Below are 18,209 nucleotides of genomic sequence, written 5' to 3'. Positions count from 1 at the left end.
CAGAAGATCTGAGACACCTACAACGCCCCACAAACCCCAAATGTTCCTTAGTGCGCAATCCTGCTTCTACTTTATCCTGCGTGCTTCACGTCAAATGATCCTCTGAATAGCTGACGAATAGACTGCAGCGAATGTTCTCGAAAGGGGGAAGACCGAGAACAGAGGATCGTAAAGTCCTGTTGTGCTTGATTGAAATACCACACAGTGTTCAGAGCCTTTCTCCGACCTTAAATGGTTAGGTGGGTGCAGTCGTATCCCGGACCCGTGGCATTCGTCCAAACGCTCAAATTACAGCTGCGTTTTCGTGCCACAGGGTTTCCAGCGCTTTGCGCGGCGGGGACGTCGGGTCGCCTTTTACGCAGACGATTTTACTGCTCAGATAAGCGAGTTTTATGCAATATCCTGCCTTCTCATACACAAAACCATTCTGCGTGCGAGTCTCTTTGGTTGTGAACGCCATTGCAGCATGTCAAAGGCTGAATCATTTGTTAAAGCGAACAACAACCTCGCCCATATATGGCGCAGCAGCCGTCCTCTCCACAATGATGTCCTTTGTGTGAAGAAGCCATTTTGAAAATGAGAACAGCAGAGAAGCCATTAAACTACACAGGCTATTTCTGAGGTCGCTTTGGACATGGTGCAGCAAAGTGAGGTGTCTAGAATATTAATTTTTACACCACCTTTATCATTTTTATTAACAATTATAAATGGATCCCCAACCACAAACAAAATAAATAATAAGCTTAAAATTGATTTTATAATTGTTTTAATGTTACCTGTTAAAGACAGTGTTCCCTTGCAAGTCTGTCTAAAATACAGCAAGTCCTAAAAACTATTACCTTGAAGGAAAAGGTGTGGAGGGTATTTTCTCTCCTCTGAAAGATGAACGGCGAATGAATTTCTCTTGTCATCCTGTCTTCAGGAAGAGAAAGAGAGGGGGATTGTTTGCATATTGCAAAGTGTAAAAGTGCCTCAAGATTTTCAGGAGGTCCACTCGTCAGAGATTGCGCAGTTAGTCGTGTTAAATGGTGAATTCTTTTGAAAAGCCAAGCCAGAAAATGGTTATTGTTCTTTTCTTTCTTTTAGGCGTCGCAACCCAACCCCCTTCTTTAAAACCAGTGTGAAAGGATCCGACGATGGGAATCAAAATGTTCCTCTTTCTTCACCGTATAGGCCTGATAAAATTATTGCAACAAAATGTAAAGGTAAATATCTCTGTTAGTGTATTAATGGTCAGTGTGTGTTTTAAGTCTTATTGTCATCATGATCTGTAGAGAAAATTTGAAACTGTACGATGTTGAGAGACTAAATGTATTATGAAATGAATGTTTGCCCTTGGCGCAAGGTCAGATATACAGTGTTGCCTAACGGCGTTCACACAGAAATGTTAATTAACAGAAGGATTTCCAATCGTTAGAAAATTTGAAATGCAAGACTCCATGTTTTGTCACGCCATAAGAGAGAGAAAAACAAGATCATTTCTTTTTCTAGTCTTTGCTTTTTGTAATATGCAATTCCTAGCCATTTTAATAGCTTATTTTATTATATAGTGCTGTAGGGTTAAACAGTCGGGCACAACAGGGGCGAGTATTAACACCCATAAACCCCAATCAATCATACCTGTGATTCAGCATTTTTGTAAAAGGCCAATCGTCCTTTCTCTCTATGGCCTGCCTTGTTTGCTGAAATGTGAGAAGCAATCCATTTAAATTGATGCATATACATGTTAAAAAACAAGCATGCTATAGAATTTACTGAAGACAAAGCCTGGCTCAAAACTGTCATTTATCACCAGGGACTACTGTAAAGAAAGAAATCCAGTCAAATTACAACAGAATTACAATAAAACGCCTTTAATTTAGCAGTCAAACATTTTCCTGCAGCTAAATAAGCAAAGACAATAAAGATAAACTTACTTATTGATTAATGCAACCCAACCCCCTGAACAAGATAGGGCCTTAAAAGCAGTTGATCATTTTCATGTGTTATTTTTACTTTTTAAACATTGCAGTTAGTCATATAAATCAGTTGCAAATAGTTTATTCAGTAGCATTTGACTAAATAATAAAATGCTGGTGTATGGGTGTGCCATGACCTAGTTTGCTGGGACAAAGATGGTTTCCAGGAAGAGAAAAAAGGTTAAAAAATATCAAAGGGATATCATCCAACATTTAATCTTCCTTCTTCTCAGATCCTGTAAAGAGAAACACTGTAATGTATTAAATAGTCCATAAAAGGCTGATGAAATCAAGCTTTAGATCCCTTTAGGAACAAAGGAAACCCATTTTGGCCATTGAGTTCCCAATGTAGGAGAAAATGGCTGCGCCTGCATTCAGCCTTCTTTCTGCGCTCTGTAGGAAGAACTGAAGGCTGTGCTTCTAATAGTGGAATCTAACATGGTGCTTCAATCTGATTGGTCAGAGAGGGAACTGCTGTTAACCAGCCAATTGCCCAAGCACCGCAGAATATCAAACAATGTTCAAATGCTTGAAAACATTGAGACGTGTTACAACCACTGATACTACTACAACAACAACAACAACAAAAAACATTAGACGGCGTACCAGAAATATATATATATATATTCTAGGAAAGCTTCAATCACTTAGTGAAGTCTCTTAGTGAAGCTTGTTTTACAGACAGACGGTCAATGAAACATCAAAACATATTCCGACAAAATGTTGCAAAACTGCATTGGAGTTATAAAGCAAACAGTTTGCGTTATCGGAGCGTGTCCCAATTCAGTTTAAACAACCTTCCCCAGCGTCGGTCCTCCATGTCCATCTTGTGTTTAACGTCCACGTAAATCTAGCAAGCCGATTCAACGCGAATTACGCCTTTGTTTTTCTATTCGAAATTCGACAAATAGTGACTTTTTACTGGCGCGTCGCGCTTAAAGGCGTCTCTACGCGTTAAAACTATCCGCACGAAAATAGTATTTCTGTTCAACGATTCAGGACAATTATCCGAAAGTGCGTGTCGAAAGTGCCGCCGCGTCGGAAGGTTGAGATAGTGGTGTATTGTGGGAGAGACAGAAACCCCAGACTAGAGGCACACAATATGTGTTGGCTCGCAAAAAGGTGGCAGTATCTTTAAAATCATGTAATGCGATCGGCGAGAGGTTGAAGATCTAGCCGTTTGACGCAAAACTACTCGATCGGACGCAAAATGTCCAGACCCGGAGAAAGAATTAAGCTAAATGAAGATCACGGTAGAAAGCAGAGTTCAAGTAAGCCTGCTCTTTTTTCTTCCTCTGTAATGTCTGTTTCGGTGACTGGGCTTCGCTTCTAACCCCCCATTTTCTACAACGTACTATATGCGTGCAAATATCAATCTTTGCGCCGTGTCAGTGTTATGAATGACATTTTCTGTCTTGTTTTGCCTTCTCCGCGCAGGTTTGGCGAACGGAATGGACAACAGCCATCCTATCTGCAATCCGGGAGAGAAACGAAGTCACCATTGGAGAAGTTACAAGTTGATTATTGACCCGGCGTTGAAAAACGGATCGCACAAACTCTATCGCTACGATGGACAGCACTTTAGCGTGCCGGTGAGTGAAACGAGATGTTACAATGTTTCGTCCCGCGAGCGAAAACGGATACATTGACACGCTGCTTTTGAACGTATCGTTGCGCTGAATGGATACAATGTAACTCGCATTGTAAACGCGCAGCAACAACTGACATGGCACATCAAAGAGTTCAACCACAGTCAAACTTTCATTACAGACCACTCGTTTTAAATCGAAGTCCACACATGCACAGTGACAGTGCTCGAACACACACGGTGCTGTGTAAACTAACTTAAGTGAAGTGTTTAGAGATCACAAATGATGTGTTTTTTTCTTTATTTTGCAGAACCCCGGAATGCCACCGGTGGACATCGTTAGAGACCCGAGAATCGGACGTCTCTGGACGAAGTACAAGGAGACGGATCTACCGGTTCCTAAATTTAAGGTAAACCAGTCACACCCCCCTGACACATGCATGCATTTGTTGCTTTTTGAGTATGCAGCGTACTTGACAGATCGCCTCATGCGTTTAATCTCGCAATGTTTGCATGTACTTTGACACATTTACGACTTCTTTTATATTAATGAAACGAGAGATGAGGCGAATGCACGGTGCGCCGGATGGAGTCGGGTCTTTTCCCAATGAACCCAGCGAGTCGTTTTATTCCCCCAGATCGACGAATGTTACATCGGTCGCGTGCCGCCAAAGGAGGTCACGTTCGCCAGACTGAACGACAACGTCAGAGAGGGATTCCTCACAGACATGTGCAAGAAGTTCGGCGACATCGAGCAGGTGGAAATTTTGTACAACCCGAAGAACAAAAAACATCTTGGAATAGCTAAAGTCGTGTTCGGGGCTGTCAAGTCGGCGAAAGATGCCGTCCAGAATCTTCACAACACGTCTGTTATGGGCAACATCATCCACGTGGAGCTGGACCCTAAAGGTGGGATTTGCGTTTTCTTCATTTAACTATTAAAATATTATACTTGTGCTTTGTGACTTTGATTTTGTGAGTATAATTAACATCTCGCAAATGGCACGCTTGTAATATGATTTTTCAATACATTGTTTATTATGTCAAGTCACGTGGATAAATGTACGTCGGTTGCTTGGTAACGCACCGTAAATGACCCTGTCAGCGACGGAGGGATTTGCTGTTGTTCATGCGTTGGCATTGGCAATATGTGCTACATTTAAAAAATACATTTTAAATCTTATTTTAAAAAACGTTTATTTAACAACGTACTTTAGATACAAGTCTATATTCAATAAGTACAAGAATAGAAATGAAGGGGTCACCCCAAGTTCAAGCACTTTACCAATGGCCATATTCATATTTTTAAACCTATAATTATTTCAGTCTTTTGCAGTGAATGAAAACCACACTGAGTTGTCATTAAACTGGTAACAGTGAGATCCCGAGCACACTGACAGCTGTAGTGGGTTCTCCCCTCTCTTAAAGAGACAGTACCACATCATCAGTGACAAACTGTTGCATTTTATATTACGCTGTCAGTTGACTTGAAATGTTAAATAGTGAACCTTCATATTTAACAAATTGTCTAGAATTGTTTTAGGGTGTTACATTTTTTTTCACAACACATAATGTGAAATCAATGTGGATAAACTTTGTCTCCGTTTTTAATGAATGTGTCTCATAACGTATTCAATATTTGGTGGCAAAAAATATATGCTGTGGTATATATGACTTGATTGTTATTTATTTGTTTAGGTGAAAATCGCCAGAGGTATTACCAGCGTCTGATCAATGGAAGTTATACTCCACTCACACTTCCAGTTGGTGGTGAAGAGGCTTGTGAGGTTTCTCCACGCAGCCTGGCTGAAGCCCTGCTGGTAAGATAAAACAACAATTAACATTTATCCGAAGAGACTGATACACAGCAGTTTACTAGAAATGCATGCATTTACACATTTTATATTACTCAGCACAGTTATAATATCTTAGGAAAGATTTACAATGGAATATAAGATCGGGTTAAAGAATGAATTAATTTTAAAAAATGGATTATAGAAAATCATTGTTTAATAGCTTTGTATGTCCAAACATTTGAATTATTCTATTTTATGAAAATAGATATTTAATGATTAACATGCTATGGAAATGTCTTCAATAGAGGGGTCTTTATCTCTAATCCAGTTTATCAGTGCAGCAGGTGGTAAATGGGACAGCGACTAAAATGCAACGTAATAACTGCAAGCTATTGCGACATGCACTTTGAACTGTCCCCTCTGTGGTGGACGTTATCACACGGTGGGACTGTGAACATACATTGAACGGTGGCATAACTTATCCTTATGTTTGTACAGTATGTGTTGTGTGTTAAAGACATAAATACAAGCTTCTGCATACAGGGTCACTGCCATTTATTTGTACAAAATTTGTGTGTTTCTCACTCGGATGCCAACAGGCATGCGAGCCGTTGCGAAGGCTGTCTGAAGGAGGGTCTTCTTCGGTCACAGGCCCTGCTACACCAAGCAGCACCAACACGCCCATATCCCTGGATACGGCCTATTCCAGCCTAAGGCAGGATACGCCACAGTCCCAGGGCACCCCGCACACCCCGCGCCAGTCGGGCACCCCGTTCTCTCAGGACTCAAGCTACTCCAGCAGGCAGGGAACTCCGGCATTCCAGCCTAACCGTTCAGAATCCTCGGGTGGCTACAAGGCGAGGAGGCATGAAACCAAATTCCAGGACGCCTACAATCGCAGACCGGAGAGGCACTACGTCCATGGCACCGGAGGTGGTCACCGTGGCACTGTGGAGCCCCAGCAGCCCGGTTTTAAGCAGCATCAGCCGCCCGAGCCACCCGCCCCTGCGTTCGCGCACACGCCGCCAGCGAACGCGAACTTCAAGACTGCATTCTCTCCTTACCAGCCTCCAATGCCCCCTGTGTATCCCCAACCAGAGCCCCCCTTCCACCAGCCCGTTCAGCGGGAGGTGGATTACAGAAGACCCCCACACATCCCTCCTCCTCCGAGCACTGACTTTATGCCCGTACCCGTGACGCCGCCGGTCCCCGAACCGCCCCCCGAACCAGAATCCCATCCGGCCACACCTCCCCCTTCAACGCCCGAGCCTTGCCCTTCTGTTGGCACGCCGACCCAGGAGTCAGAGCGTAATAGCCTGGACTCCCGCATAGAAATGCTCTTGAAGCCATTTCTGAATGAGCGCGGCGACTCGGACAATGAGGTGCGGATGGACGGTAGCCCGATTTCTTCGTCGTCCTCGCAGCTGTCCCCCATTCCCCCTCTGCGTTCCTCACGCCCTTCGAGCACCGGCCTGGAAGACATCAGCCCGACTCCCCTGCCGGACTCTGATGGTGATGATGATCCTATCCCTGGTACTGCTTCCCTCCTGAAGAACTCGAGGGCCATGTCACCCACCGAAGTGCACAGTAAGAGCGCTTCGGGACAGACACCCACAGACAGAATGGACACGGTAAGATCTAAGATACAACTCGTCTTTGTTGAACCGCACATTTTACAGTATTAATCAAATAAAAGATCATGCAAAACCTGCTAAATGATTAACTTGCCTCTGTGCAAAGTTATGGCAAAACAGTTTACTGTCGCATGATATGTGCAAGGATGCCTGAAAGAAACAGTTTTCATCCATCTGTAGTCACTGTGTCAGAAACGTGGAACCCCATAATCCCTCTACTAAAAGAATCATTTATATTAAATTTACAGCTCAAATAATGTTTTACTTAATAATTCATGTAAGTGCTTGAACAAGAATACAAGCTTCACATTTCTGTTTTAAACCCACAATATGGCCTTGTTTACTGCCATTGTGTGTTTGGATAACCAGGGTTTGTGCTCCTGTATTTAAAGGACAAGTCAAAAATATTTCCTGTCATAATAGACATCAAGCCACAAATAGAGCAAAACTTGTAAGAGAATTCCTTTTAATTCAGTATCTGTTGCTGTTTGGCGGGTTACAGGACCCAGGGGAAACACAGCAGTCAGCCGCATTCAGTTTTTTAAAGGGGCCTCTACTTTCTCTTTTGCTTCTTACACTGTTGAAAATTGTGAAATCCGGCCACAAACATGTTTCGCATGCTGAACGTGTTTTTAAACTCTTTTATAGGTTGTAAGGTGTAGCAGGTTGAAAGGGTAGTTCCCCCAAAAGAATCTCAATTGTTTTCTACATTTTTACAAGTATTGACTTTTTAACACTTTTTTGGGATCCAAAATGATGAGACCTTTTTGAAGTGTTAGTTGATCCAAAATTTCTTCCGCCTCATTTCATTTCAACGACTTTTATGACTTTCTTTTCTTCCGCAGAACAATATATTTTGAAGAATGTTGATGACTGGCCCACATTCACTTTGGTTTTGCGTCCATACAACAGAAGTGAATGTGGGGTCCAGTGCTGTTCGGTTACCAACTTTCTTCAAAATATCTTCTTTTGTGTTCTGCGGAAGAAAAAAAGTCATAAAGGTTTGAAATGACAAGAGGGTGAGTAAATGATGACAGATTGTAAAATTTTGGGTGAACTATCACTTTAAAGCAATTCAAATAATTTAAGTGGGTTAATTCATGTCTTCTGAAGGGAAACCAATTAGATATGAAGTTTTCGATTCAACCAATTTGAATCTAGCGAACAGATCTGTTTATTTATTGTGTTCATTTTTATATGTTGGTGAAGTGTTCCTTTAAGTACTAGTTTTCTCTCACAGAGGCTTCCGCACCTGTGTGCTGTTTTTTGGGTCTTTGAACACAGAGGTTTAGGCTGAAATACTGTATTGAATGCCTGATGACGTTAAGCCACACTTCCCGAAGTGTTGCGATTTTGCCTATTTCAGCTGTTGGGGATATATCTTAAAAACAGTGCCAAATCTATGTTTATTTCACACATTCTTGGTTCAGATGGTCACAGTTTAAAAGTCCCACTTATTGATCTGTATACATCTCCAATCTCGAATGTTAGATTCTGGCGTGTGGTGAGGATGTCACTGGAGGCTTTCTTGTAAATGAGCTTTTGTTGTGTTTGCATTAAAGCCCCCAGCCTTGTCCTAACCCATGAAATATGATCCTGCTGTCGATGCCGCGTCTAAACGACACACTTTCACTTCCTTTTCTCTTCGCCTCAACATGAGAAACAATGCCCAGTCGTTGCTTAGCGCGCGCTTTACTTCCTGCTTTTGAAAAGCTTGACCATCAGGATATTGCTGTTTTAAACCTGCCAAACAATCTGCATTGTGTTTTACCTGAAAGTGCTTGGGTACCTGAATGTTAAACCCACAACATCATCTTTGAAAACAAGTTGGTGACCCATTAAAGCCAGTTAATAACATCAAAACATTTCATTTAACTGTAGAAGCAAATATAACCTGCTGATTGTGATAAATAGAAAGAAAGAAATGATGGTATTCAAATACTGTTCAAGTTTATTTTTAACAATGCAGTTTTCTTAACAAGAAGAAGAGAAGTCATTTCAAAAGTCAAGTTGTTTAGTAATTTAGTGTTGGCTTGCATGTTGTTTCAAATGCAATTTCAGTCCAAACCCCAGACCTGATGGACACTATTTATCATCCTGTTTGCTTAGCACAGAGATGCAAATTTAGCTAATGTACCTTTTTTGAAGCTAATTTGCCTACTTGAAATGGGCACTTTAGGGTGAAATGGAAAGCTAACACACTTCAGGAAAGTCACCTCACGTAACAAAGCGTTTTTTCTTTTCTTCAGGGTCATCAGTCCTCCGGTGAAGACATGGAGATATCTGACGATGAGATGCCTGGCACACCGACTGGCAGCGGCGACTGTGCCAAAGGCATTGTTGTCAACTCTGCAGTGTCTCCAATGCAGACCATTACTATGGCCCCACCAGGGTTTCCTCCTCTGCCCCCTCCCCAGTCTGGTTTCCCACTGCCGCTGCCTCCCCTTCCACCCCACTCAAATGTTCCGGGTCCCCCACATCCGCACCTGGCTGCCCATCCAATGCTGCACCCGTTGCCTCCTTTTCCCCCTGGCATGATGCCTATTATGCAGATGGACCTGATGAGCTCCATGCCACAGTGGGGTAGCGTGCACATGTCCTTCCAAATGCAGACCCAGATGTTAAGTCGCATGGCGCAAAGTCAGCGACCGTATCCGTACCCTCATTTCATGGGCGGGGCTGCAGGGGCCGCAGCTGCTGCGTTGCAGTTTGGTGGTCCGTACCATCCTCCTTCAATCGTTGGCGCCCCCGCTGGTACTGTGGGGCATGGACAACCCTGGCCCATACCTAACATGCCCAAGTTTAACCCTGCTGTCCCCCCACCTGGATATGAGCCTCAGAAGGAAGACCCGCACAAAGCCACTGTGGACGGTGTGCTTTTGGTTGTTATGAAAGAACTAAAGGCCATCATGAAACGAGATCTCAACCGCAAGATGGTGGAGGTTGTGGCCTTCAGGGCTTTTGACGAGTGGTGGGACAAACAGGAACAGTCTGCAAAGGTGAGTGTAGTTTCTTGCCTTTTTAGAAATGACAAGATAACCAAAGCCAAAAGTATATGCGATGTCAGTACGTTAAGGGAATTAAATGTACAAAAAGTGAAGTTTATATTCTTGATTCATAATGTTTCTTTAGGCTACATCTACACCTGTGAAGACGGGTGAGGCTAAAGAAGAGGAAAAGGAACGTGCCAAACCCAAAGAGACTTTATCCTCGAGCTTGCTGGAAAACTGGAACAAGGTTGAGAGTCTGGGCTTCGAGGGAATGGGTCTCAGCATCGGCTTGCGTGGAGCCATCAGGCTGCCATCTTTCAAGGTACCAAACTGTATTTTTGTTAGTGTTTGAAATGGTTCATTTCTGGCGCTGCTGTGTTATTTTACTTTAAATGTTTGAGCAGTTGTCTTACATTTGTTTGCAGGTTAAGAGGAAACAGCCCCCTGAACCAACATCCACCAGTGACAACAAAAGGGTGCGACCATCCACACCTGTGGATGATGAGCTGGAAGATGAGGGTGTGTGTTTTGAGTTGTCAAAATATCATTGTATTTGGCAAATGTAAATGAGCAGTTAGCTTGTTTGTTTAATCTTGTGAAACTATCTAACAAGTTACAATCATTCTATACATGAATTAAATAATTGAAGCAAAGCAAAAGCAAACATTCAAAAGGATCTTTATGGATTATCTGGTTTGATATCATCGCTGTCGGACTAAAACCGTATTTCCATTTATCATGATATGTTTTTTGTTTTCTACGTGTCACCTATCATGTTTGTCTGTGGGTTTTGCAAATGTTTAACTCATGAAAAGGTACTGAAAAAAGCTTGTTTTCCACAGGAAAACTACTTAACGTGATTTTTGTGCCAGGTCTATAAACTAACTCGTAAGGCTGATTTTCAGAGTCTGAAAGAACAGATCTTCACCCGGACGGATCCAGGCCGGATGGTGCTGCCGCCTCTGCTAAGCGAAGGCCAGCCAGACCTCTGGAACTAGACAGTGAAGGTGAGGAGGAGGAAACCTCCAGTAAAGAAGAGTCACTTTCAGAACGTGAAGAGGAGCCAGAGGAAGACATCTCTGAGAGGTTGTCTACTGGCAAGGTCAGTACCAATTCACTTTATGTGCATTCGAGGAAAATCAAAGTGAGATGATTCTACATTTTTTAAGAGTTTGTGATGGTGGTCTTTAAGTAATTCTCCTTTGTAAATCATACTGTGTTATCCAATTGTTTCTTATACAAATAACGTAACAAAAACTTGCCCTCAGGAACTGGAGGAAGAAGATGTTGAAAACAAGAGTGAATCAGAATCCAGTGAAAGTGAATCATCAGACTCATCTGATGACGGTAATGATTCTGAGTTTAATGACGGGTCGTGAATATTGTATCCTTGTGGTCACTGAAATGACCATCACCATATTTCCTCTCCTCAGAATCTTCCAGCTTGTCGTCCTCCAAATCTGATTCAGATTCCTCCGACAGCGATAGCTCGTCCGTCTATGAATCAAGTTCAGAGAAGGAGGAAGAAGAAGAGGAGGAGGAAGAAGAAGAGAGAGCAGTGGGAATTGATGATGAAGATAAAGCGCTAACTTCATCGACATCATCATCTTCCTCCCCCTTGTCTTCTAATGAAGAGGCGGATGTAAATTCCCCCTGTACCCCCATAGAACCACCAGCAGAGGAAGAGGCAGAGTTGAGTAAAATAGAGGCGTTAGAAGAGTCTGAGATCGGTCACAAACAAACAATGGTGAACACCAGCAAACCTGGTCTTGACAACCTTCGACCCCCATCGCCCAAAGAACTGCCAGGTTAGAATCTTTATTCTACTCGATATACTGATATTTGTGTTTAGTCCTAAGTATTAGATTGTGATTGGTTCTCTTCTTTCATTCTAGTTGAGGAACCTGATATTGACTTGGACGTCAGTGTTTCCGTATCCAGAGCGAACCTGGAGGATGTCGGTAGCTTGCGACCGGCCACCCCAACAGGTGCGTTTGCTGACAGCGATCAGGACAGCAAACCAAAGATCCCTGTAGAAGAAGAAATCCCCCGAACCCCTGGTCGCGATGGCCCGCTTCCTCTAGATTCCAAAGCCCTTATCCCTCGTTCTCTTTCTGCTACTTCCATGCACCTTCCTCTACCCCCCAACCACACCATCGAAGCACGCCTCCTGCCGGCCCCCGAGACTTTGCCAGATATGCCTGTTCGCGGGCGCTTGCCTACGGAGGAGGACATCCCACGAACGCCGGGGAGAGACCTCATGGACAGACCTCGAGGTTTGGGCAAGTCTCAAAGCATAGATACTGTTCCAGTTACACCAGGCAGTGACACCCCGCTAACAGGTAACAGCTTGAGCTCCCCGCACATTCCCAACAGCCCCTTCTCTTACCCTGCCCAATCCCCTGTCCTCAGCGCCGGCTTACCTCGGACTCCGGGACGGGATCTTACTTTTACTCCAGCTTTCCCTGACTCTGCTGCTTTGGTTACGGGCCTTCCCATTCACAGAAAGACCTCTTCTGAAAGCTTGGAGGAGAAGTGTCTCTTCAAAGAGCCTCTCCTCAGCGCCTCTCCGCAGGCCAGCCTACCTAACAATGCCGCTTCCTCCACTTTTCCTGGTGCTCCCCTTCCTGCTGCTTTACTTCAGGAGCCAGCTCTGCCTCCCCGAAGCTCCTCTCCCGCTTCTCTCGACACTTCCTCCACCGATGTTCCCAAAGACCTACCTGTTCTGTTGAATGATGTTCCTGTGTCCTTAGATGCAACGCTGAACAAGAGGAAACCGGGACGTCCCAAAGCTAAAAAGGTGCCCTTGGTTTCTCCAAACGACGATCAAGAGCCTCCAGCTCCAATCATGGCCTCCTTACCTCCAGACTTTCCGGGTACGGGTCGTTCCCCGGAGAACTTCAAGGAAGAAGATAGCGACTCCACAGCCATGGAGGACAAAGAAAACCAACCTCAGACAGTCATACCCGAGGTGGACGATAAGCTCTTCTATGTGGAGGAACCCATTCAGAAGACGCGGCGGCAGAGACGTGGCTGGCAGGAGCTGTTGCGCTCCATGCATGTCCCTGTGACCTCGCCGCCTCGGCGCAGCTTTCAGCCTCGCTCAGAATTTGAGGAGATGACCATCTTGTATGACATATGGAACGATGGCATCGACGAGGAGGACATGCGCTACCTTAAGGTCACCTACGACGAGATGCTTCTGCAAGACAATGGCAACGACTGGCTCAACGACACTCTCTGGGTTCAGCATCCTCATATCCTTTCTTGCTACAGCTGTCTTTGTGATGAATTTATTTTTGTGTGTGTCATTTTTCTTAGGCTGCTGTGTTTGTGTCTTACATCCTTCTTCAAACAGGTTTTCCCCTCCAGTTTGCAATTGTTTGACTAAATTGTTTGACTTAATTGACCAAACACTTCATCATGTAAGATCTTTATACACATCTGAAGACATAGATATGTATATTGTATTACATTTCTGTCAATAGATCCTCCAAAAAAATGACACTGGAACTTGATACGCTGTAACCAGCACTGGTTTTGAATTTTGTTAAAGTGGTTTGTATGTTGTAAGCTGTATTTCCTTGACTTCTCTGAACCCACCAACATGGGCATCGTATCGGGGGCGAAACGGAAACGGAAAGAGGACGGCATGCGGGACCACATCACTGGCTGCGCTCGCAGCGAGGGCTACTACAAGATCAGCAAGAAAGACAAAATGAAATATCTAAACAGCTCACGCTTGCAGTCAGAAGAGCCTGACATGGACACTCAGGTGGGCTGCAGTCTTTAAATACTGATGTTTACATATAAGTAATCATTAAATACTTGAACGCATGTCATTTTCTGAAGGAGCTTCGTTTGAATTTGTGTCTGTTTTCATAGGGGAAAAGTATTCCAGCACAGCCCCAAGCGTCCTCGAGGGCAGGTTCAGAAAGAAGATCAGAGCAGCGACGGCTGCTGTCGTCCTTTAGCTGTGACAGTGACCTCCTCAAGTTCAACCAGCTCAAGGTAAGACAACAGTTGGCCAATTCCGATGCTGTGGACGTGACATTTTGCGTTATGGATGTGACATAAAAATGCTCAGAGAATGAATGTGTTACGAATATATTGAAAACCATGTGTTTATATTTGACTAAACCCTTGTTGAACATCGAAAGATGTCAGTCTATGAACACATTTTCTATTTAAAAAAAGGGAAATAAACATGTGCTATGGATAAAAACTACGCGTTTTAGGGAGACGACAAACTCTGTAGCACAACTACGCACAATCCTGAAGCAATAATACCCAACGAATGGAGAAGAGATGCCTCTTTATAGAACATAAAATAGTGACTTTATTTAAATATTCATGTGTCCATTTATGAGGAATATGTATGTATTTGACAATCCTGAAAATGGCTCTTACTGTACCTGACTATGAAATATCATGCACTAGAAATCAAACAAATGCTTTACAAATTTGAAGTGAGTTCTCAATGGGTGTTTGAACCACCAAATGTAAATATCTGAGTGTTACCACAGTAAAAACTTTTTCATGGTAAGGTTGACATTTTCAAGGAATTGACCAGTTACAAAAAATAGATGTTTTAGCAGCACCACCACCAACAGCATAAATGTTATGTGGCCCAAACTTAACTTCTGGTAGACCTCTGCAAAGAATCATGGACTAAGAAGTCCATTTAATTTAATGTAATACAATCAATAAAATATTCATATCAATTAAATAAAACATTTACATTTAGTCATTTAGCAGATGCTTTTATCTAAAGCAACATACAGAGAGTTCAAGGAGCAATAAAGCCACATGTCAAACAGGAGCAATAATACAAAAGATGATAATACCAAGTTACTAGTTTCCACAAAAGCTGTATTGTATTTTTGGGGCACAACAATCAAATTGTGAAAATGTGATCCGTCATTTAATGATTCACCTCTCTGCAGTTCCGTAAAAAGAAGATCCGGTTCTGTAGAAGTCACATCCACGACTGGGGTTTGTTCGCCATGGAGCCCATTGCTGCTGATGAGATGGTTATCGAATACGTCGGCCAGAACATTCGACAGGTGAGTACGAAGCCCGACATCATTTTTGGCATAACTTCATTTGGACAGCCTGTGCTGACGGCTTGTTTTCATTTACAGGTTATTGCAGACATGCGAGAGAAGCGCTACGAGGAAGAAGGCATCGGCAGTAGCTACATGTTCCGCGTGGATCACGACACCATTATAGACGCAACCAAATGTGGCAATTTCGCGCGCTTCATCAATCACAGTTGTAACGTGAGTTGCCACCATCTTTTTATGTTTTGCTTTGGCTACCTTTACAAAACAATTTTGACCGCGTTTGTTTTGTCTTCTAGCCAAACTGTTATGCCAAGGTCATCAGTGTGGAGTCGCAGAAAAAGATTGTCATCTACTCCCGGCAGCCAATAAATGTTAATGAAGAAATCACCTACGATTACAAGTTTCCCATCGAGGACGAGAAGATTCCTTGCCTGTGCGGTGCGGAGAACTGCAGAGGAACCTTAAATTAACCGCAGTCGGTAGGAACCTTCTTGAAACATGCACTGCCCTTCAAGCCCAGACGCCCAGTTTTCTGGAGACACCATGCCATTACCGCAGGGAGCTACAGAGGAACCGGTGCGTGCGAACCGACACGTCCACTGGATATATTGTGCAGCTAAGTGTCTGGGACTTCTTTTTGTACTTTCACGATTGTTTACGATTTAAAGGTGCTCTTTTAAGCATATGAGATGAGTCTCTACCACTCTTCCGTCGACCTCTGATGGACATATTTCCCCCAAGTTGTTTGGGTTTGTGGTGTGCCCATTTGGCACGGTTAGTCTTTCCCTTGGAGCGCCTGGTTTTCGTCAGCCCCTTTTCCCTCAGCGGTTTGGTTGAACGCTTCAAGCGGAGCATAGCTGTCCCACACGCACAAAATCCTTCGTAATGTGTTGTCCTGGACCCTTGGCCATTTTGATTCATTTAGATTAAAAGGAAATTTAAGCTGACATGGGTTTTCATAATATTATGCAAGAAATGTGTTACCACAAAAGACTGAAACATGCCCAGTAAAGGTTTAGTATTCTTTGACACTAAGCGACGATGGAAACTGGGTGAATTGCCTTCAGTTTGTGGAACGATCAACAAAAGCACACCTGCGTCGGCCTCGAAACAAATGAGCAGAAAAAGGTCCACAGCTCAGGCAAATTTACACAAAGCGAAACGCACCCTCCATTAAACTTGAGCCAGCGACGCTTACGTGACCCAAGGACCGGGCCATTTTATAAAAGATCAAAAGCAAATCAAACAATACACTACACTTATTATTTTATTTTATCAAACAATCTTCAAACAGTACTGTGGAAATGTAAGTGCGTGTGGTGCCCCCTACTGTCTGTAACGTGTAGACCGAAAACGCTGCTTTCACTCAGAAGTATACGGCTTAGTATTAATTCTGCATCTTGTCCTGCCGCATCGGCTCACTTTTTAAAGTCAAGACAACAGTTTGCACTTGACAGAGAAACATGTGGAGGTCCATTTGGCTCCGTACACATCCAGTCACTTAGTTAAGAAACTCTCGGTGATGTAGACGGAACAATGCTGCTATTGTGTGATACTGCAAACACACGGCTTTCTCCACCTGTTCACTTTAAAAATGCAAATCCACCCGCACTTGTGTCAGGTCAGTTGGCATGATGGTGGTTTTTAAAGTGTTAAGAGTTCTCTATGGGTGCGGTGATGGTGAAATCATTGAGAACCTCACGCTTTTAATGATATGTCCATGAATGAATTAAATAGAGAGCTTAAGGTTAAAAATATATGATATATAATCTATCCCATCTTGTGTGACCAGTGTTGAGGATATCAGGCCCTGAAAGTATTAGGTCTCGGAGCTGCTCTGGTCGAAAGTCAACTTGAAGTTGTCTGGTACGAATCCAGCAGATCAAGCAGAGGAATACAGTGCCAAATATGTACTCGAGTGTCACGGCTCCAAGGGCGAACACTTTTCTCCTGTGTGTGTGTATCTATAAATGACCTGATTGTAGATACCATCTCTGTTCCACTGGTACGTGTTGATGTCACTTCTGCTCAGTATTTAACATTCAAAATGTGTTCAAAGAGCTTTCATAGCTTGGCCAAATTTCCCTCTGAAACAGCGGATATGTGGTCTGCGAGGCAGCATTCGGTCACTGTGTTTTTTTTCTCCTGATTTGGTTGTTTAGACATGCACTAGAGGCCGCCACTCCCCAGTCTAACCCAGCTATACATCTCCTCCTTTACATTAGAACGCTAGCAGGGTAAGGTCTCCTGTCTCTTGATTTTTGTCTTTCTTTTAAATATGTTTATATTGTACAGCATATGGTCATTTGTAAAAAGGAATGAGGCTTTTTTTATCTCGACGGGGAGTGACGATGCATCGTTCAGCTTTTATGAGCGACAGGTGGAGTATTTAAAATGACTGTTTTTCAGGGATCATTCTACGAAAAAACGATAATTTAAAAGAACGCGATGCATCTTGTACATAAAATAGATTTGTACTTCCTTTTGAAAGATTGTTTCTTGTGGAAACGTCTTTTTTTCTGCCCATTTTTCTTTGGATTCTTACGTGTAAATACTTTAACTGTGAATATATAAATATAAATATATATATATTTTTGTTCCTGAGGATTTGATACAGTGTCACGGCTCAGAATGGTCTATCTGACATTGAGTACAGAGAGCTGGAGGCAGTATGTTCAGCTTGCGTCAAGCTTTACTCTTTATTTTTGGTTGTAAATTCTATGAAAATCTGTTTGCAGTGTGTGGGGGGGAAGCATTATCATTCAGAAATGGCAGGGGACACGGCTCCTGTCTATTTATTATACCGCAAATGTATGGAAAAAAGATCATGGAAAAAATAAAGGATTTTTTTCAATCTGTCTCAATTTGCTTCTTTTAATCGCTTTCATGTAATCATTTGTAATCATTGAGGATTTACATTCCAAGAGGTGGGCTTCAAATGTAAGCGCTTGATGACACATATTTGTGTCGGTAGGTGGTCTCGGCACGCTCCTGTCTTGCCATCTGCTCTTCTTATTGCCTTATGTTACATAAGCCGTGTGACGAGTCGGCCTGTGTTTTAAAGTTCGTTTAGTGGCTCATGTCATGTTTCTTAAAGAAACGGTTCAATATGAAGTGTCATGGCCAAAAGACAAAATAATAAATTGCTTAAGACAACTTTCATGGCGCTTTAATCCC

General features: G+C 43.1%; 1 protein-coding gene across 4 annotated transcripts; it reads left to right on the top strand.

The window, feature by feature from the left end:
- The first annotated feature begins 223 nt into the window (after window positions 1–223).
- setd1ba (SET domain containing 1B, histone lysine methyltransferase a) lies at window positions 224–17,526 on the top strand. 4 transcript variants are annotated; one of them, XM_079448595.1, is made up of 19 exons: window positions 224–652; window positions 1,087–1,205; window positions 3,396–3,550; window positions 3,858–3,956; window positions 4,185–4,455; window positions 5,245–5,366; window positions 5,942–6,973; window positions 9,226–9,975; window positions 10,109–10,288; window positions 10,392–10,485; window positions 10,872–11,068; window positions 11,235–11,313; window positions 11,400–11,774; window positions 11,862–13,223; window positions 13,566–13,741; window positions 13,852–13,977; window positions 14,913–15,032; window positions 15,111–15,248; window positions 15,329–17,526. In XM_079448595.1, the coding sequence occupies exons 3-19, from the start codon at window positions 3,410–3,412 to the stop codon at window positions 15,500–15,502; spliced, it is 5,436 nt and encodes a 1,811-aa protein (XP_079304721.1). In that variant the 5' UTR covers window positions 224–652; window positions 1,087–1,205; window positions 3,396–3,409; the 3' UTR covers window positions 15,503–17,526. The 4 variants fall into 4 exon arrangements, with proteins under 4 accessions (XP_079304721.1, XP_079304723.1, XP_079304722.1 ...); XM_079448596.1 differs by lacking the exons at window positions 224–652; window positions 1,087–1,205 and adding an exon at window positions 3,020–3,229 and having other exon boundaries at window positions 11,862–12,308; window positions 12,720–13,223; XM_079448597.1 differs by lacking the exon at window positions 224–652 and having other exon boundaries at window positions 1,085–1,205.
- The last annotated feature ends 683 nt before the right edge of the window (window positions 17,527–18,209 follow it).

Source organism: Barbatula barbatula (genome assembly GCF_947034865.1).
Source record: "Barbatula barbatula genome assembly, chromosome: 24".
Taxonomy (NCBI): domain Eukaryota; kingdom Metazoa; phylum Chordata; class Actinopteri; order Cypriniformes; family Nemacheilidae; genus Barbatula; species Barbatula barbatula.
This window is presented reverse-complemented; position numbering and strand designations above follow the sequence as displayed.